The sequence below is a fragment of the Bos mutus genome, chromosome 24 (assembly GCF_027580195.1).
Source record: "Bos mutus isolate GX-2022 chromosome 24, NWIPB_WYAK_1.1, whole genome shotgun sequence".
Lineage (NCBI taxonomy): Eukaryota > Metazoa > Chordata > Mammalia > Artiodactyla > Bovidae > Bos > Bos mutus.
The window spans coordinates 25,076,770-25,098,177 of record NC_091640.1 but is presented as its reverse complement, the minus strand read 5'-3'; the positions used below and the strand labels follow the sequence as shown (position 1 = coordinate 25,098,177).

The 21,408-nt window shown below is 40.4% G+C and overlaps 1 protein-coding gene across 1 annotated transcript in view; it reads left to right on the top strand.

Annotated features, from left to right (window-relative positions):
- Window positions 1–21,408, top strand: part of MEP1B (meprin A subunit beta) — a 69,404-nt gene that overhangs the window by 34,770 nt on the left and 13,226 nt on the right. Inside the window, 7 exon segments of the mRNA XM_070361802.1 lie at window positions 46–148; window positions 1,946–1,990; window positions 2,077–2,120; window positions 5,685–5,763; window positions 16,344–16,461; window positions 17,982–18,160; window positions 20,381–20,599. Of these exon segments, the coding sequence (XP_070217903.1) occupies window positions 46–148; window positions 1,946–1,990; window positions 2,077–2,120; window positions 5,685–5,763; window positions 16,344–16,461; window positions 17,982–18,160; window positions 20,381–20,599 (787 nt within the window).

Sequence of the window (21,408 nt, the reverse complement as noted above, 5' to 3'; positions counted from 1 at the left end):
TTTAAATAAAATTGTCCCTTACATTTGTATGACATTTTATTATAGTTTGCCACATTCTTTCACATTATATCGTGTAACTGTCAGAATACCCAGAAAGCCAGCACTGACCACATTGTACAGATACTCCGAGTATCCGAGTACCAGGAAGGTGAACTGACTTGCTGGTAATTGGTAGAAGCAGGAATAAAACCCAGACCTACTGTCTACAAGTCCATGAGCTTTTAAAACTAGACTTCATTAAGAAATCTCAGATTTACTTAGTTTTTTCTGCTGGGTATGTGGTCTGGGTTTCATTTGGTCTGCTGCTGCCTACTTGCTTCAGTTGTGTCTGACTCTTTGTGACCCCATGGACTGTAGCCCACCAGGCTCCTCTGTCCATGGAATTTTCCAGGCAAGAATACTGGAGTGGGTTGTCATTTCCTTCTCCAGGAATCTTCCCGACCCAGACATCAAACTCGAGTCTCCTGTGTCTCCTGCCTTTGTAGGTGAATTCTTTACCATTGAGCCACTGAGGAGCCCTTCATTTGGTCACCTGTAGAGAATCTATTTTCAGTTTGTTTATTTCATTTGCAAAGTATAGCCATAGATTTTTTTTTTTTTTCTGAAGTATTTGGTATTGACTTCGAAGACAGAGTCTTGAGTAAAATGTGAAATTAAACCATGGTTAATGAGATCTTCAATAAAATTTTCTGTTTAAAGCGTCATTATAAATTATAATATTTTAATGCCAAGAATAAGTTATTAGATTTTTCAAATGAAGCTCCATGAATTCTTTAGAAAATCCTGTTTAATGTGAACACTTATTGGAGGGCAGGACTCATGTTCTGCCTTCTTTTGAATTTGAGAACTTGGCTTCTTGCTTCAGCCCTTCAAATTCATACAACAGACTGTTTCATTTTTTATATGAAATGAGAAGACCCTTGGGTCAAAAAGTTATCTTAGATTCTGATTTAGTTCTCTTCAATACATGCCAGAAACTAATCCATAATATTAAGGAAAAAACAAAACCCCACAGATGGCTAGATGGAAATTGGAATCAATAAGACTATGTCACAGACATCATAATAATATCATTTTCTTATGTGTTTGTTTCCCAGCCAACTCCAGAAATCTTTGGTGAGTCTACTTTGAGTTTTGCCCTATGTAACTGAGCATGGCACAGCACACACAGCAAAAGGTCGTGTGAAGAATAGAGCAACAGCACAGGAGAACTTAGGACACATTTAATGATAAGCACAATGCATACTTGCACTGAACTTTGATCAAGCACTGGCTTCTTTTGATTTACTGAAGAACGTTTTATTGTTTCTGCTCAGGGGTTCCACATACTCAGCAAAAAAAAAAAAAAGATGATGGTATAAGAAAGTCCAAACACAGTGACTGACATATTGGCATCCCATAAATGTCTACTATTGTTATTTTTGCTGTCTTTGTGCCAAATCAGATGGACCTGATGTTCTTCCTATTCAGTTGTACACTTAGAGGTTTGGCCATATTATCTACCTTTTGAAACTTAAGAATAATTCAAATGCAGATTAGGAATTTTGCTTGAGAGTTCCAAGGTACATTATTAGCAAGGAATATACATATATGGGTTGCTTGAACTGATTTTACCTTGTGTAAACATTTGCTTCCTATCTAGTCATCTAATCTAGTCTTTCAAATTAATATTATATGGAGTGACAAATTCCTTATTCCTGAAGTTATTTGTCATTCAAGGGACATGGGTAAAACAAGAGGATATGTATGCAAAACACCATAGCCCCAAGCCTGACTCAAGGGAGGTTCTCAATCAATCGATCAATCAATCAATGTATATTGAGTCAGAGCATGGTACTCTCTTATATGAGACAAAAGAAACTTGCTCACTTCTAATCAGTGGTTGATAAAGATTTTCTTCTTTCATAAACACAACATTCAATGTGTTTTATTATTTTTGTTAAAGATGTAGATAATGGACTTGACCGGGATATATTTGATATCAATGAAGGTTTGTGGATTTTTAATTTTACATTCTTTATTAAGTGGGGAGTTTGAATCCAATTTGCTAACAAAAATTGTTATCTTCCTTCTTAGATCTGGGACTGGATCTTTTTGAGGGAGACATCATACTTGATGAGGTGAGTTGAAATAATGCAAGGAAGAACTTTCAATTAATCACTGCAAGCTGAAATCAAGTACCTGACAATGACGGGACAGTGTGGGCTTTGTTAAACCCAACTGTCTCTAAGCACGTAGGATCATAGTTGACACATTTAGTCAATGAATACATTATATGCTAAGGGATTCACATAATGGTATCTTCATTATTCATTACTCAGATTTCTTTGTGGTTAAAGACTGTCACTCATCTTGCATGCTTTGCTCTTACTGATCTAATTGATTTTCATTATTGCAATGCTTCCCTGGTAGCTCAGCTGGTAAAGAGTCCACCTGCAATGTGGGAGACCCTGGTTCGATTCATGGATCAGGAAGATCCCCTAGAGAAGGAATAGGCTACCCACTCCAGTATTCATGAACTTCCCTGGTGGCTCAGATGGTAAAGAAACTGCCCACAATGTGGGAGACCTGGATTCGATCCCTGGGTTGGGAAGACACCCTGGAAGAGGGCATGGCAACCCACTGCAGTATTCTTGCCTGGGAAATCCCATGGACAGAGGAGCCTAGTGGGCTATAGTCCATGGAATCACAAAGAGTCGGACATGACTGAGTGACTAAGGACACATGAGATATTTGTTTTTAAATAGAACTTCACTGATTAAAGCTAGTTGAAGCAAAATTAAGTTGAATTGGTAAATTTAATGAATCCGGCTTTTTATCATAAGAGAGAGATTTTGTGACTTGTACTCTGATAGCTGAGAATAGTGTTGCCACGTAAAGATCCTCCTAAGATATTCATAAAGAGTACTGGTTCTTACCTCGCCATCACAGCACACAGATGAACACAGGTATCATGTTTAAACGTCCCTCAACCCCCATGTGAACTTCAACTCAAGAATCAGAGCTACAGAGTATCTGAGGTTTAGTCCTTGGTCTGCTCTTCTCCCCTTCTTGATCCAATCCTGTATCAGGGGTTTAAATGTCACCTCTATGCTGATGACTCCAAATATATAACTCTGGTTCATTCCTTCCCCCAAGTTCCCTAGTGGTCTATCCTGATGCTAATCCATCAGTTCCTCTGGAATATTTATGAGATACCTCAAGCATAATGAGTCCTCAGTTCAACTCTGATTTCCTGCACATGCTGTCCCTCTCCAGCTTTCCCTCTTAGTAAATTCATCACCACTCCCTCTCCCCACTCCACTGAATAATAAGTACAAAATCCAGGAGTCACCTTTGCTTCTTCCCTTTTCTTCACCTTGCCGTCCTCTCCATCAGTAAGTTCTAACATTTCTACCTCCACAGTGCGTCTATACTCCTAAGAATGCACTCTTCTTTTTATCTACTTCAAATGCTGATATCCTAGAATCTTTTGCACTCTGTCCCTGTCACCTGTCCTCCACAGCAAAGTGATCTTTTAAATGAGCAATGCCACCTTTTTACTTCCCGCCTTGAAACTCTTCAATGGCTTCCTCTTGTATTTAGAATAATATCCAGATTGGCCCACAGCCTTGCACGATTTAACTCTACTGCTAGCGTGTGAGATGGGTGCAATTGTGCCGTAGTTTGAGCATTCTTAGGCATTGCCTTTCTTTGGGATTGGAATGAAGACTGACCTTTTCCAGTCCTGTGGCCACTGCTGAGTTTTCCAAATTTGCTGGCATATTGAGTACACTATTTTCACAGCATCATCTTTTAGGACTTGAAATAGCTCAGCTGGAATTCCATCACCTCCATGAGCTTTGTTTGTCATGATGCTCCTAAGGCTCACTTGACTTCACATTCCAGGATGTCTGGCTCTAGGTGAGTGATCACACCATCATGATTATCTGCATCGTGAAGATCTTTTTTGTAGAGTTCTTCTGTGTGTTCTTGCCACTTCTTCTTAGTATCTTCTGCTTCTGTTAGGTCCATACCATTTCTGTCCTTTATTATGCCCATCTTTGCATGAAAAGTTCCCTTGGTATCTCTAATTTTCTTGAAGAGATCTTTGGTCTTTCCCATTCTATTGTTTTCCTCTATTTCTTTGCACTGATCACTGAGGAAGGCTTTCTTATCTCTCCTCGCATTCTTTGGAACTCTACATTCAAATGGGTATATCTTTCCTTTTCTCCTTTGCCTTTCACTTCTCTTCTTTTCAAAGCTGTTTGTAAGGCCTCCTCAGATAACCATTTTGCCTTCTTGCATTTCTCTTTCTTGGGGATGGTCTTGATCCCTGCCTCCTGTACAATGTCACTAACCTCTCTCCATAGTTCTTCAGGTGATGTCCAAGGAACCTTTCAAGCCTGGCTCTTTCTTGTCACTCTCATTTCACCTTCAATGTCATCCTTTCAAAGAGTTCTGTCCTGAACACTTTATCTAATGCACTCCCCCCAATTCCTTTATTCTTGTTCACATATCCCTTTTTATTTCCTCTGCTACTATTAAATAGATCCTGTTTAAACTTTTTTCTTACATGCTGTTTGTCTCCTCCACTAGAGCCTGAGAAATGTAGAGGCATTGGTACTTTTGTTACCAATGGATCTCTTTTCTCTTGAACAGTGTTCATTTCATTGGCTGGATGAATACGTTAATGAAATATTATGTTTTCTATTCCAAAAATTTCAATATTTTAAAACTTTTTGAAAACTTTGGCATAGCTCATGTGGAACTTTTTTTCATATTGCAAGATCAAGATGATTGAAGTTTTGCTATCACTTTCTTCTTATATGTTTTTAAATCTTAATATAGGAAACTAGTCTATGAATCTACCATATTTATAGTCCAGTTTTACAAATCATTATTTACATGATTTTGCATGGTTCCGTCTTCAACTTTATTAACAAAGTTAATGATAGTAATTAATGATTTTCCATCAGACAATCAGAATTGTATATGAACTGATCACATATCTTGTGCCTCCCTCTTACTCATCTGGCCTTTACAAATGCTTTGCCAAAACCCTTCAGGGAGTTAGGGGTTTTGAGGGGCCGGAGCCACCCATCTCCTTGCATGGCCCTGCAATAAACCTTTCTCTGCTCCAAACTCTGAGGTTTTGGGCATATAAAGTTGCACTAACACTTAAAAGGATATGTAAAAATATGAATAATTGAAGTGAAATAAGATTAAAGGAAATATTAATGCTTGCCATTCTCCTTATTAAAAAAGAGAAGCTAATGATTTCCTCCTAAAACTTTTGTTGTGGTAAGAGTAGGTGTACATACACACGTATATGTGCATGCTGCTGCTGCTGCTGCTAAGTCGCTTCACACAGAAAATTTGTTTAGGTTGCCTTGTTGTTATTTAGTTCCTAAGTCCTGTCAAGATTCTTTTGCAACCTCATGACTGTAGCCCGCCAGCCTCCTCTGTCCATGGAATTCTCCAGGCAAGAATACTGGAGTGGGTAGCCATTCCCTTCTCTAGGACATCTTCCCGACTCAGGGATTGAACCTGAGTCTCCTGCATTGACAGGTGGATTCTTTGCCACTGAGCTACAAGGAAGCCCTTAGGTTGCTTGGGAAAGCTTAAAACTTCTTTTATTTCTGGGTTAACTATTGCTTGTTTCATAATTTTTAACTGATACCTTTCCCACTTATTTTTGACAGATACAAGAAAGAAATGCCATCATTGGAGAAAGATATAGGTGGCCTCATACTATTCCATATGTTCTAGATGATAGCTTGGGTTAGTATGAAATTTGGAGTGTCCACAAATAATGTGTGTTCCTAACAGAATAGGATGACGGTATTTTCAAGGGAAGATTCACATGGCCATTAAGGGTTTTGTTTGTTGCTTTGTGTGGCTAAGTGTGTGTGTGTGTGTGTGCATTATCAGTTGTGTCTCTTTGTGACCCCATGGATTGTAGCCTGCCTAAATATACTTATGTTAAAAAAATAAGCAAAATGAAGAATGAACAGAACCAAATGATTTTGTATGAAATATTTGCTGAGTTTTGACCAGTAAAGGACTTCCCTTGTGGCTCAGCTGGTAAAGAATCAGCCTTCAATGCGGGAGACCTCGGTTTGATCCCTGGGTTGGGAAGATCCCCTGGAGAAAGTATTCTGGCCTGGAGAATTCCATGGACTGTATAATCCATCGGGTCACAAAGAGTCAGATGTGACTGAGCAGTGATTAGTCTTTGACTAATAAAGTAAAGGGATTAATTTGACCAGTAAAGGGATTAATTCAGCCAAGATTTACAGAAAGCCTACTCTGTATTGGACAGTTGGAACATAAAGATTGAGAAGCTAGTCTTTATTTTAAAGCAGAGGCTTCATCTATGTTTAGACTTAACACATGACTGAAAAACAAGCACCAAACAAACAAAACTCTAGGAACTGTCATTATTTTACTAACATTTTATTTTGCCAAGTCAGGAATTTAACAAGAACCCACTTTCTTTTTATCATCCTCTTTTTATAAAATAAATAATGTTTTAATACTAAAAAGTCAGAAGAATCTAATCCAAAAGAAAGGGCAAGTTTTCTGTATTGGAAATTTATTGTCATGGAAAACACTAAACAAAATTCTCATTTTACCCATGGATTAGTAAAAATGATATCACTGACCAGCATCAGTTTAGGAACTGCCATTTGGGAAATTTTCGCTTAAGTATCATTTATTTGGGCTTCTCCAGTGGCTTAGCAGTAAAGAATCTACCTGTATACAGGAGATGCCAGAGACATGGGTTGGATCCTTGGGTCTAGAAGATCCCCTGGAGGAAGAAATGGCAACCCACTCCAGTATTCTTGCTGGGAAAATCCTATGGACAGAGGAGCCTGGTGGGCTATACAGTCCATGGGGTCACAATGAGTTGGACATTGACTGAGCGACTAACATCATATATTTCAGTGTGTGTGCTCAGTCATGTCCAACTCTTTGGGACCCCAAAGACTGTATCCCACAGGCTCCTCTGTCCATGGAATTCTCAAGGCAAGATACTGGAGTGGGTTGCTCTTTCCTACTCCAGGGAATCTTTCTGACCCAGAGACTGAACTCATGTCTTTTGTGTCTCTTGCATTGGCAGGCAGATTCTTTTTCACTAACAAAACTTAGGAAGCCTCATTTCAGTAGAGATAATTATAAATCAAAAGCTAATTATATAGAATGGAATAAATATTATGATTGATGATATGTTCAAAGAGCTATGGGAGCCCATTGGAGGACATTTAACTCAAACTAGATATAAAGGCATATATAATAGGGGGCAAGTGACCCTGTGCAGTAGGGCTGCTGTGAAGCTTGTGCAAGTTGTACTCCACACAAAGGTGCCTGGGGAGGGGGGAAAATGGGGCTGAAATTAAGTTTGCATCATATTCATCAAGAGGCATTCATCTCTTGAATGAAGTACTATTCATCCACCTACCAAGACAGTACTGGCAGTACTGCTCAGATTTGGTGCCCGTTTCTTCCTTCCCTCTTTCCATTCTCCCTTCCTTCCTTTCTTAATTAAAGTATGTTTGATTTATAATATTGTGTTGATTTCTGGTGTACAGCAAGGTGCTTCTTTCTAAGGGACTGTGTGGGCTAGTGCAGCCTCTGACAGCAAGGGAAGGATGCTCTAAACAGACGGATCACTATGTGCAAAGGCATGGGGAAAGGAGGAAACCACTGGTTAGAATTAGGTTGAGAGTGGGGAGATAATGAAATTGAACAGGGAGGCAGAATCCAGCCTTGAGTCTTTCCTGTGTTAAAGAACTTGGTATGTATACCAAGGGTCATGTGGAACCACCAAAGGTTTTAGTGCAGAAATGAGATGATTATCACTCTGGTTGCAGTCCAGAAGATGTATTATCAGTGGGGCAGAAAAAGAGTAGGGAGATCAGTTAGACTGTTGAAGAAATTCAGAGAAGGATTAAAGCGTTTCTAAACCAAGACTCTCTCAGCCATGATAGACAAGAGTGAATCATTCTAAGAGAGGCTTAGGAAGCAATGAGATTCGGTGATTGACTGTGAGAGATCAAGAAGAAGGTGGGTCTAGGGAAAGAAGGGCTAGTGCCCAGGATTCATTCTTAGGTGACTGGGTGGATGGCAATGACTTTAACAAGAATAGGGAATATGTCTTGAAGAGGGTGAGATGGAGAAGTGTGGTGGAAATTGCTTTTTGGCATGCAGCATTTGAAATGCTTCAGGCTCACTGTGGTGGATCGTATGATGTCTTGGTGTCTGGTCTGGTCATTCAAGATAGAGAAATCTAACAGGGAATTACTAAGGGTATGGGAGATGGTTGAAGCCATGGGTATGGATGAGTTTTTCATAGGTACCTTGCATATCACACATATGCCATAGATAATGGATCTTTCTGGATGACCCAGGAAGATTGGATTGAGGTCGATGGCACAGAGTGGAATTCAGCCTGGGAGAGCAACTTTTTGGAATTGATATAGATGGAAGATCTGATAAAAGTTTTTGAGAAGGCAAGATTGGCCATAAACAAATGAAAAACCAAGAGTAGGGTAGAAAAAGCCAAAGCAACAGTAATTCATAGAATTAGAAACTAAAGAGTTGTGTAACATGAGGAGAAAATGATGTCCATTGACTTTCGGAATGAGGGGGATCTGAAATACTTTATTAAAATACAATTTTTTTCAGCTTTATTGAGGTATAATTGACATGAAATTGTTAGATACTTGGTATATATTGTGGTGATTTGACATGTGTATACACTGTGAAAGGATTCCCCCGTTAAGTTAGCTGACACATCCATCACCTCACATATTTTTCTTGTGTGTGAAAACATTTATGTTCTACTCTCTTGGCAAATTTCAATTGTGCAATACAGTGCTATCAACTATAACACCACATTTTACATTTGATCCTTGGGCCTTATTTATCTGATAGCTGAAAGTTTGTACTTTTACTAACCTCTCCTTATTTAAATATTTATTTTTGGTTTTAACCTTTTGATTAAAAGTTTAAAAATATTTTTGTTTCAAAATCATATATATATATATACATATGCATGATTAAAACTATATATATAAAACTGTATTCTCCTGTGTTCCATGAAAGACCAGTGAGCTTTTTTTTTTTCTTTTTTAATTTGGCTGCACCAGGTCTCAGTTTCAGCACATGGGATCTTCTGTCTTCACAGGGGCATGCGGGATCTTTTTTTAAGTTGCAGCATGCAAATTCTTAGTTGTGGCATGTGGGGTCTAGTTCCCTGACCAAAGATTGAACCTGAGCCTCCTGCATTGGTAGCATGGAGTCTCAGCCACTGAACCACCAGGGAAGTCCCCAGTGAGCTTTAATCTGACTATACCTCTTAGGTTATTTTTGCCATGCATTTTACCTAAGGCTATCCTAATCTTATAAGCTTTACGTACCTGTTTCTTTTCTTTTCTTTTTAATTTTTGCTTTTAATTGAAGTGCAGTTGATGTTTAATATTACGTAAGTTGTACAGGACACAGGGATCAAGATCATCCCCATGGAAAAGAAATGCACAAAAGCAAAATGGCTGTCTGAGGAGGCCTTACAAATAGCTGTGAAAAGAAGAGAAGTGAAAAGCAAAGGAGAAAAGGAAAGATATAAGCATCTGAATGCAGAGTTCCAAAGAATAGCAAGAAGAGATAAGAAAGCCTTCCTCAGTGACCAATGCAAAGAAATAGAGGACAACAACAGAATGGGAAAGACTAGAGATCTCTTCAAGAAAATTAGAGATATCAAGGGAACATTTCATGCAAAGATGGGCTCGATAAAGGACAGAAATGGTATGGACCTAACAGAAGCAGAAGATACTAAGAAGAGGTGGCAAGAATACACAGAAGAACTGTACAAAAAAGATCTTCACAACCAAGATAATCATGATGGTGTGATCACTCACCTAGAGCCAGACATCCTGAAATGTGAAGTCAAGTGGGCCTTAGAAAGCATCACTACGAACAAAGCTAGTGGAGGTGATGGCATTCCAGTTGAGCTATTTCAAATCCTGAAAGATGATGCTGTGAAAGTGCTGCACTCAATATGCCAGCAAATTTGGAGAACTCCGCAGTGGCCACAGGACTGGAAAAGGTCAGTTTTCACTCCAATCCCAAAGAAAGGCAATGCCAAAGAATGCTCAAACTACCGCACAATTGCACTCATCTCACACACTAGTAAAGTAATGCTCAAAATTCTCCAAGCCAGGCTTCAGCAGTACATAAACTGTGAACTTCCAGATGTTCAAGCTGGTTTTAGAAAAGGCAGAGGAACCAGAGATCAAATTGCCAACATCCGCTGGATCATTGAAAAAGCGAGAGAGTTCCAGAAAAACATCTATTTCTGCTTTATTGACTATGCCAAAGCCTTTGACTGTGTGGATCACAATAAACTGTGGAAAATTCTTCAAGAGATGGGCATACCAGACCACCTGACCTGCCTCTTGAGAAACCTATATGCAGGTCAGGAAGCAACAGTTAGAACTGGACCTGGAACAACAGACTGGTTCCAAATAGGAAAAGGAGTACGTCAAGGCTGTATATTGTCACCCTGCTTATTTAATCTATATGCAGAGTACATCATGAGAAATGCTGGGCTGGAAGAAGCACAAGCTGGAATCAAGATTGCCAGGAGAAATATCAATAACCTCAGATATGCAGATGACACCACCTTTATGGCAGAAAGTGAAGAGTAACTCAAAAGTCTCTTGATGAAAGTGAAAGAGGAGAGTGAAAAAGTTGGCTTAAAGCTCAACATTCAGAAAACTAAGATCATGGCATCTTGTCCCATCAGTTCGTGGGAAATAGATGGGGAAACAGTGGAAACAGTGTCAGACTTTATTTTCTGGGGCTCCAAAATCACTGCAGATGGTGATTGCAGCCATGAAATTAAAAGACGCTTACTTCTTGGAAGGAAAGTTATGACCAACCTAGACAGCATATTCAAAAGCAGAGACATTACTTTGCCAACAAAGGTCCGTCTAGTCAAAGTTATGGTTTTTCCAGTAGTCATGTATGGATGTGAGAGTTGGACTGTGAAGAAAGCTGAGTGTCAAAGAATTGATGCTTTTGAACTGTGGTGTTGGAGAAGACTGTGAGTCCCTTGGACTGCAAGGAGATCCAACCAGTCCATTCTAAAGGAGATCAGTCCTGGGTGTTCTTTGGAAGGAATGATGCTAAAGCTGAAACTCCAGTACTTTGGCCACCTCATGCAAAGAGTTGACTCATTGGAAAAGACTCTGATGCTGGGAGGGATTGGGGACAGGAGGAGATAGGGGACGACAGAGGATGAGATGGCTGGATGGCATCACTGACTCGATGGACATGAGTTTGAGTGAACTCGGGGAGTTGGTGATGGACAGGGAGGCCTGGAGTGCTGCGATTCATGGGGTCACAAAGAGTCGGACACGACTGAGCGACTGAACCGAAGTGAATGGAACTGAAGTTACAAGTATACAATATAGTGATTTAAAATTTTTACAGGTTATACTACATTTTTGCTCATTATAAAATATTGGCTATATTCCCCATTTGTACAGTATATCCTTATAGCTTATTTTATACCTAATAAGTTGTACCTCTTAATCCCCTACCCTTATATTACCCCAGGCCCTTCCATCTCTCCACTGGTAACCACCAGTTTGTTCTCTACATCTGTGAGTCTGCTTCTTTTTTGTTATATTAACTAGTTTGTTGTACTTTAAAAATTCCACATATAAGTGATATCTACAGTATTTATTGGAGAAGGCAATAGCAACCCACTCCAGTACTCTTGCCTGGAAAATCCCATGGACAGAGGAGCCTGGTAGGCTGCAGTCCATGGGGTCGCTAAGAGTCGGACATGACTGAGTGACTTCACTTTCACTTTTCACTTTCATGCATTGGAGAAGGCAATGGCAACCCACTGCAGTATTCTTGCCTGGAGAATCCCAGGGACGGGGGAGCCTGGTGGGCTGACATCTATGCGGTCGCACAGAGTCGGACACGACTGAATCGACTTAGCAGCAGCAGCGGCAGCATGGTATTTATCTTTCTCTGACTTATTTCACTTGTGTAATTGCCTCCAATTCCATTCATGTTTCTGCAAAGGCAAAAATTTGTTCTTTTTCATGACTGAGTAATACTCTATCATGTACTTAATCTTCTTAATCCATTTATCTGTGTTCTTTTTTTATTTTACAAAGGTTCTTTTTTAAAAAGAAATATTTATTTATTTATTTGGCCTTCCTGGGTCTCGGCTGCAGTGTCCTGGATCTTTAGTTACAGGATGCAAACTCTTAGCTGTGGCATGTGGGGTCTAGTTCCCTGACCAAGGATTGAACCTGGGCCTCCTGCATTTGGAGCATGGAGTCTTAGCTACTGGACCACCAGGGAGGTCCCTCCATTCTTCTCTTGATGGACAGTTAGGTTGCTTTCATATCCTGGCAATTGTTAATAGTGCTGCTATAAACATTTGGGGGGGCTGTGTCTTTTCAGATGGTGGTATGTTTTTGTTTTTTTCAGGTATATACACAAGAGTGATCATATGGCAGTTCTATTTTGTTTTTTTGAGAAAGCGCCATACTTTTTTCCATATGAAATTCTTCTAGTAGGGCTTTAGTCTTTTAGCTTAAGCCTTGGGTATCATCTGGCTTAGTGGCAACTTACCTGAATGGGATAACAAAGCAACCGTGTGTAGCTTCCCATGAGTGAGTTACAGTTGCAAGCCCGAGTGCCAGATTTGAGGTGAGTTTTAGGAAGTAAGAAGTGGATAAAAGGGTTAAAGTTGGGGCTAGAAATGAAGATCAAGGTCCAGGAGCAGGAGGGGGCTTAACAAGGGGAAAATAATTCTAAGAAACTGTTTACTTAGCTCCTAGGGTTTAGATAGCAGGATCTCTGGTGGAGCTTTTCTGAATCTGTGATGCAAAGTTAATTAAAGCTGTGGTAAATAAAGGTACAGGGTACATAAGGGTCTTGGTAGAAAGCTATACTTTTTACAAAACTTCCACATTTATTCCCTTATTTGAGTCTCCAAACAATTTGCAGGATAGACACTATTCTTATTAAGCTTTGATAAAAGGCCCAGACAAGCAAGCTCCTTAGACCTTCAATTCAGAAATAGTCATGTGGTGGTCGGTGTCATCATCCCTTATTTTAAGCACGTGTTAGATATGAAATAATGATATAAATGTGATATTTACAATACAGAAAATGTAGAAACAGTTTAAATATTTGATAACACGAAGTTACTTATATTTTATAGTCATATAAGGTGGCTATTAAAATGATAAAAATAGTATTTCATGAAGAAGCAAGGCTTAAGATGTATTACTTAGTGAAATGGAGGAGGAAATGGCTACCCACTCCAGTACTCTTGCCTGAGAAATTCCACGGACAGAGAAGCCAGGCAGGTTACAGTCCATGGGGTTGCAAAGAATCGGATATGACTTTGTGACTAAGCATTTAGTGAAAAAATAGTTTATAAAATATTATGAAGGCTGTAACTTTATTGTTTATAAAAAATATGAATATCACACATGTATGTATTCATAAGAAAAGTATGATTAACGTGCTTGGTTATTTCTGTGTAAGATTTTATCATTTCTTTCTTTTTGTTTATAATTTCTAACTTATTTATAATAACCATGTATTATTTTTTCATAGCTACTTTTACAAAACTTATTATTTAAAAAAAATTATTATTTTTAAATATTTAGCTGCATTGGGTCTTAGTTGCAGAGTGTGAGCTTAGCTGCCTGTTGGTGTGTGGGATCTTAGTCCCCAGTGGGGACTGAACCCAAATCCTCTGCATTGGAAGGTGAATTCTCAGCCACTGGATCACGAGGGACGTCCCTGAGCATGTATCATTTGTGTGGTATTGTAAATGGTTGAATTCTGAGTGCCTGTTAGAGATTCATGGATTTTAGGTCCTATGTCTGTCCTGTTCTTTACCTTCACCTAGACTGAGGCATTCTGAAGAATGTCTTTAAATTGTCTGTGAAACGGACATGTAAGAAGGTAGCAGAAAACAAACATTTGATACACTCTCATTTTATAGTAGTGCCCCCTTATTCTTGGGGGATATGTTCCAAGACTTCCAGTGAATGACTGAAACTGTGGGTAGTACCAAACCCTATAGGTTTTTTCCTAATGTATGTACATATGATAAACTAGGCACAATAAGAGATAGTAACTAATAAGAAAATAGAACAATTATAATAACCTATAATAAGAGTTTTGTGAATGTGGTCTCTCCTGGTATTTTATTGAACTGTGTTATCCTTCTTCCGATGATGGGAGGTGATGAAATGCCTGCTTCATGAAATGGAATGAGGTGAATGGCGTAGGTGTTGTGATGTATTGTTAGGCTACTATTGACGTTCTGATGACACATCAGAAGGAGGACTATCTGCTTTGGGTGATGCTGGGTCATTGAGCCTTGACGAGGTCGATGAGTGGATATTGAGAGCAGATGATGGACATCCAAGATTGGGGAATCCCTGGTGGGATGGAGAAGCATGGCCCAAGATTCCCTCAGGCTGCTCAGAGCGGCATGCAGTTTCATGATCATCAACTCTTATGTCTGCAGTTTTCCATTTAATATTTTTGGACTTTGGTTGATGGCAGGTAACCAAAGCCACAGAAAGTGAAACCACAGATCCATGGGGACTATTGTGCTTGGAACTTCACCTCTTTTTTCTGTGCTAATCTTGCAATATTCCTGCAAAGTCGATTTTATTTCCCCACTTAGCTGGTCTTGTGATAATACCCAAACTCCAAAGGTGACTTAAATTGGCAAAGATTATGCATCAAAAGTAAATGGATAGAAAGCTAGTGGGAAGTTGTTATATAACACAAGGGGCTCATCCTCGTGGTGTGATGACCTAGAGGGGTGGGATGAGGGGTGGTGGGAAGGAGGCTCTAGATGGAGGGGACATAGGTATACTGATGGCTGATTCACGTTGTTGTATGGCAGGAACCAACACGATATTGTAAAGCAATATACAATTTAAAAAAACAGGAAGGACTAGAATAGGAATGGGTCTTCCCTGGTGGTTCAGACTGTAAAGAATCTGCCTGCTATTCGGGAGACCCGGGTTCAGTCCCTGGGTTGGGAAGATCCCCTGGAGAAGGGAATGGCAACCCACTCCAGTAGTCTTGCCTTGAGAATTCCACGGACAGAGGAACCTGGTAGGGTACAGTCCATGGGGTTGCAAAGAGTCAGGCACGATTAAGCGACTAACACTTTCCACTTTTCACAGAATAGGAAAATCCATACAGAGAGAATGCAATGATTTAATGGGTACAAAGTGTCCTCTTGGGGTGATGAAGGTGTTTTGGAACTAGACAGACAAGGTGTTGAAGAACATTACGCATGTACGAAATTGCCCCTGCAATGTTCACTTTTGAATGGTTAATTGTTTTTATAATTGTTAAATTTCTAACTTAACAGTTGTTCATTGTTTTAATTGTATAAAAAGCATAAAGTTAGCTGCTCAGTCACGTCTGACTCTGGTTTAGAAAAAAAGTAAGTAGTGAGGATAGGAGAGAACCTAGGTGTGTCTGGTTGGAACCAGTCAACGCACCATCTTCTCTGCCATCCGGTCACCCACCGCTGGCAGCCACCATGCTTCACTTCACCAGTAGTTGCTCTGATTTGTGACTATCTCTTCATATGCACCTGATACGGCCCCTTCCCCCAGGTTGCTCTCTGAGCTTCTTTTCCTGCATACCTTGGTTGGTTTCTTGCCCCTGGCTTCTTTGAGCACTCTTCTATCTAAACTGTTAGCATCAGTCAACTTGGAAGCAATGGTTCTTATTTGTATTTTAGACTCTGAACTCATTTGAGAATCTTATGAACGTTTTCCCCAGAAACTGCACTTTGCTGAGATAGATATGAGTAGAGGTCTAGACATAATTCTTTGAACACTATCTCAACATATTCATGGTCCCTCTCATCTCAAGGTCCTCAGATTAAAAACTCTGCTGTGAGGCTTTAAATATATATTATAGCTTCTTAGATGAAGCCTGTGACAGTGATGGTTCATTTTGGTTGCCTGTGAACGAGTGTATGTGTTCTCTCAAAGGTAAGGAAACACCCCCTCCCTTTTTTTTTTTTTTGCTATCTGCACTATACTGGCTCCAGAGAAATATACATGGGGCAAAATTAGATAATCTGAAGAACAACCAAATACTTACATGTGATACTTAATTGATACTGTATACTAAGCTTTGTAAAAATAAAATGCTAAATTTTCATAGAGGGACTAATTCATGATAAACAATATATTGCAGGCCCTGTTTCCATGGTGAATTGTTCAATGGTGATAATTTTAATACGTTTATTTTTGTTTGTTTTCTTCCTTCAGAGATGAATGCCAGGGGGGTTATCCTCAAGGCATTTGAACGCTATCGCCTAAAATCATGCATTGACTTCAAGCCTTGGTCTGGAGAACCCAACTATATATCAGTGTTCAAGGGCAATGGGTAAATTGAAGAGTTTGTCTTCCAAGTGTTCTGAGGAGAACTGTTGTGGCGGGGACATTGCATCACAGTGATTGCCCTGGACCCTAACCTTGAGGGAGGCTGGGGCTTCCACTGCTATTTGCTGGATGTAGTTTCCCTCTGGCCATAAAACCAGACTGCACTGTCTCAGCCTTGTAAAGACAAGGAGGGTGGAGTCACATGCCATCCACCCTGAGACGCTGACCTTCAGCCTGTTTGTAGTTTCTGCACTCCTTATTTCTTTTGGTTTAGCAGTGTTGGGTCTTTGTTGCTGCATGGGCTTTTCTTTAGTTGTGGTGAGCGGGGGCTACTCTCTAGTTTTGGTGTGTGGGTTTCTCATTGCGGTGGCTTCTCTTGTTGCAGAGTTTGGGCTCTCGGGCACTCAGGCATCGGTAGTATGGCTCATGGGCTCTAGAGCACAGGCTCAATCGCTGCGGTGCACGCGCCTAATTGCTCCGTGGTATTGTGGGATCTTCCCAGTCCAGGGATCAAACCCGTGTCTTCTGCACTGGCAGGCAGATTCTTTACCACTAAGACACCAAGGAAGCCCCCCCGCCCTTTTTTTTTTTTTTTTGTATTTACTTATTTAGCTACAACAGGTCTTAGCTGGGGCATGTGGGATCTAGTTCCCTGACCAGGGATTGAATTCAGGCCCCTTGCATTGGAAGCTTGGAATCTTAGCCACTAGATCACCAGGGAAGTTCCAATATGCTCCTTACTTCTGCCTTCAAGTAAAACCCATCTGTACGCATGCGAGCATGTGTATTTAAATTTATTTTAACCCAAGAACTCTCGTTGTTGTTGTTCAGTCTCTCAGTCATGTCCGACTCTTTGTGACCCCATGGACTGCAGCACACTGGGCCCCCCTGTCCCTCACCATCTCCCAGAGTTTGCCCAAGTTCATGTCCATTGAATTTGTGATACCATCCAACCATCCTCTGTCGCCCTCTTCTCCTGTCTCCAATCTTTCCCAGCATTAGGGTCTTTTCCAGTGAGTCAGCTCTTTGCCTCAGGTGGCCAAAGTATTGGAACTTCAGTTTCAGCATCAGTTCTTTCAATTAATATTCAGGGTTGATTTCCTTTAGGATTGACTGGTTTGATCTCCTTGCTGTCCGAGAACTCTTACTACTTTGCTTAAGAAGATGATAGTTATTTGGCTCAAGATCAGCAGTTCTGAGTGGTTGCTCTACCTGTATAAAACCCTTATTCGAGGACCATCTGAAAATTTTTGGGATATTCAGAAAAACTCAGGCCAGGCTGAGTGGAGGGTGAATTACTCCTTAACATTTGGTGTCAGCCCAAGTTCTCCTAAGATCATCTAGTCTGGAAGGCTTTTCATACCTCACTGGGTTTTGGGGAAAATGCACGGTGTTTAGACACAAGTGAAAGATTCTAGTATCTTAGGTAACCAGGTAGATTAGGCATTAGGGATTTAGCGCTAAGACCTTAACCTGCATCAATATAAAAGCCTCTCCTCCTTGTACTGTAAACTACCCTGTCAGCTGCTGGTCTTCAGTGGGGAAGCAACTTACTGGGATTCAAGAACTGTCCATTGGAGAGGGCTGTGACAAAATAGCAACGGTTCAACATGAGTTTCTCCATGCCCTTGGGTTCTGGCATGAACAGTCACGGTCCGATCGAAATGACTATGTCAGCATAATTTGGAACAGAATTATTTCAGGTACGTTTATCTTGTTGTTTTATGTTGTTTTAAACTTAAATGCTGAATTTCTAAACACGTGCTTTCTTCTGCCATTGGTGTTGTCTATTAATAATGGGAAAACACTGATGCTTTGATCTTAACTTCATTTGGCTCTGGGCTTCCCAAGTGGCGGTAGTGGTAAAGAATCTGCCTGCCAATGCAGGAGATGCAAGAGACACAGATTTGATCCCTGGGTTGGAAAGATCCCCTGGAGAAGGGAATGGCTACTCACTCTAGTATTCTTGCCTGGAGAATCCCGTGGACAAGGAGCCTGGTGGGCTATAGTCCATAGGGTCGCCAAGAGTTGGACATGGCTGAGCACATTTGGCTCTAATTCAGTAAGAGATGAAGTGCCTGAAGGCAATTGGGAAACAGTTTTCCAGAACCCCAGTTTGAGCTGGATGTGATGTTAGGAACCAGTGTTTCCTAAAGAGTATTTTATGGAGCACTGTTCCACAATTTTTTCGCAAGTGTTTTGTAGAAAGGAATCTGTGGTCAAATTAATTTGGGAAATCCTAGGTTAAAAGAAATTAAACTTAGCTATTTACACTATTGTACTGTTCAGAGTCTTTGCTCGACTAACATGAATTGCAAATCTCCAGCAGGAGCGTTTTCCAAAGTGACTTGATTATGGTTTTTTTTTTTTTTTGGGGTATTTGGTTGTATAATCCTTTGGAGCCCATATTGGGAAATGCTGCAGTAGTTGAACAGCTGTAACTTTTTGTGACTTTGTGCTCAAAGTCAGAAAGATTTTTTCCCCAAAAACGTATTTATTTGGCTGCATTGGGTCTTAGTTGTGCCACACGGGTCTTTGTTGCAGTATGTGGGATCTATTTCCCAGACCAGGGATCAAACCTGGGCCTCTTGCATTGGGAACATGGAGTCTTAGCCACTGGATCTCCAGGGAAATCTCCAGAAAGGTTTTAATAGCCATGTCTGACTAGAACTCATGTTTTCTGCAGTGACATTTTGTTTCCCCTTCTGTCTTGCCTCCAGAGGGTATGGTGAGGGGGATGGGGAGGCAGAGAAGTGAGAGGGGAGGGAAGACATGGCTATCAAACGAGGCCAGTGAGGGCTGCTCTGTGCTGAGGGCCCTGGCACCACAATCCCAACATCACATTCGTTGCCCCTGCCTTTGCCCCCACCCATAGTCTGGGGGAAGACATTATAGCCAAGTCTAAAAGATTTCTAGAGCAAGAGAAGTGCTTAGCTTCAACCCATGGCCTCGTTCTTCTGGGTTTCCAATGTTTTATTTTTGTTAGAAACTTCTGCCTTGATTTGATAATGCATCTTTATACATTGACAATCAGACCCATTTGTAGTGATGCTAAGTGGTCAGGAATCTTCTCTAAATGTATTTATTTACATACATCTATACGGCAATGGCACCCCACTCCAATACTCTTGCCTAGAAAATCCTATGGACGGAAGAACCTGGTAGGCTGCAATCCATGGGGTCACGAAGAGTCGGATACGACTGATCGACTTCACTTCACTATACATATTCCAGTAACTGAGAAATCACTGATGATATCAATCCTTCCTGCATTATCATCCCCATCCCATCCCTCCACACCTCCCAATGTCCTCTTGTTTTCATCTCTGTCCAGTGAAAATACCTACATCTCGTCATTGCAGTCAATGACACTGAGTGTTTCAATAATACCTTTTAGACCCTTTCTACCCATTGTTGTTGTTATTTAGTTGCTAAGCCGTGTCTGACTCTTTGCGACCCTATGGACTGCAGCATGCCAGGCTTCCCTGTCTTGATTTCCTTTGACTGGTTTGATCTCCTTGCAGTCCAAGGGACTCTCAAGAGTCTTCTCCAGTACCACAGTTGGAAAGCATCAGTTCTTCAGCGCTCAGCCTTTTTTATGGTCCAATTCTCACATCCACTCGTGACTACTGGAAAAGCCATAGCTTTCCATTAGCAGTTCTTAGAACCTTAGGCCAAATGCTCAAGTCCAACTTTGGGCGCAGTGAAACCTTAGACAAGTTCAGCATGACAGGTGGTATCAGAATTCTAAGTTTGAATACTCTATTCCAATACAGGAATATTTGAAGCACTCTTGAAATACCATCAAGTGTTAGTAGTAACCAAGGTTGCACAATGTTTATTATCGTCTTTATTTCTAAGTTAACAGTCTTTGGAGTAAGATAAACTAAATTTTGTAATTAAAATTTTTATTTATCATTTAGGCAAAGAGAGAAATTTTGACTTCTATGATGATCAAGTAATAGACTCCATGAACGTTCCCTATGATTACAGCTCAGTGATGCACTACGGTAAAACTGCATTCGGAAATGGATCAGAACCTACAATTATAACAAGGGTCCCGGACTTCATGGATGTGATTGGCCAGCGAATGGATTTCAGTGACTCTGATGTCCTAAAGTTGAATCAACTGTATAACTGCTGTATGTGACAGATTCTTTGACATGATCTGTCTTCCTCTCTGCTCTGTAGGAAAACATTTTACTCTGTGCTGGGTTTTCTGAAATTATAGTTAGTTAATTATAGGTTGATAGTTGAAGTTTGATGTTCAGAAAGGAAAGAAAAAATCAAAAAGATTAGCACCCAGATCCCAAATGACAACATGGAAGTAGCATTTTTCTCCTCATGTGTTCTGGCTTCAGTTTAAAAACCAACTGAGTCCTGTCTCAGCATGCCCCCTTCAAGTTTCTGAAGCTGTTGCTAACTCAAATGTATAGACCAACTATATTCAAAACTCTTTTCAGTCCAAATGAAGTATACAGTCATAATATAAATGAGTTCAAATAACTTGAGTTGAGGTTTATTCATCTGAATAACTAGAGGAGTGTAGACTCATATTTCTTTCTTTTTAAAATATTAATTTGGTTGCTCTAGGTTTTAGTTGTAGCACTTGAAATCTTTGATCTTCATCGCAGCATGCAGGATCTTTTTAGTTGTGGCATGCAAAAAAACTCTTTAGTTGCAGCATACAAGCTCTTAGTTGCGGCATGCAAACTCAGTTGCAGCATGTGAGATCTGGTCCCTTGACTAAGGACGGAACCTGGGCCCTCTGCATTGAGGGCACAGAGTCTTAGCCACTGGACCACCAGGGAAGTGGCTCGATTCAGGTTTCGAACAGTTAGTTAATCTGATAAATAAGACTCAGGGAGACAGCTTATACAGAACTCACAGTTGGCTGATTGTCTTGGTTTTGCAGATATCGAGAGATCTTCAAGCCACCATCACCCTGACT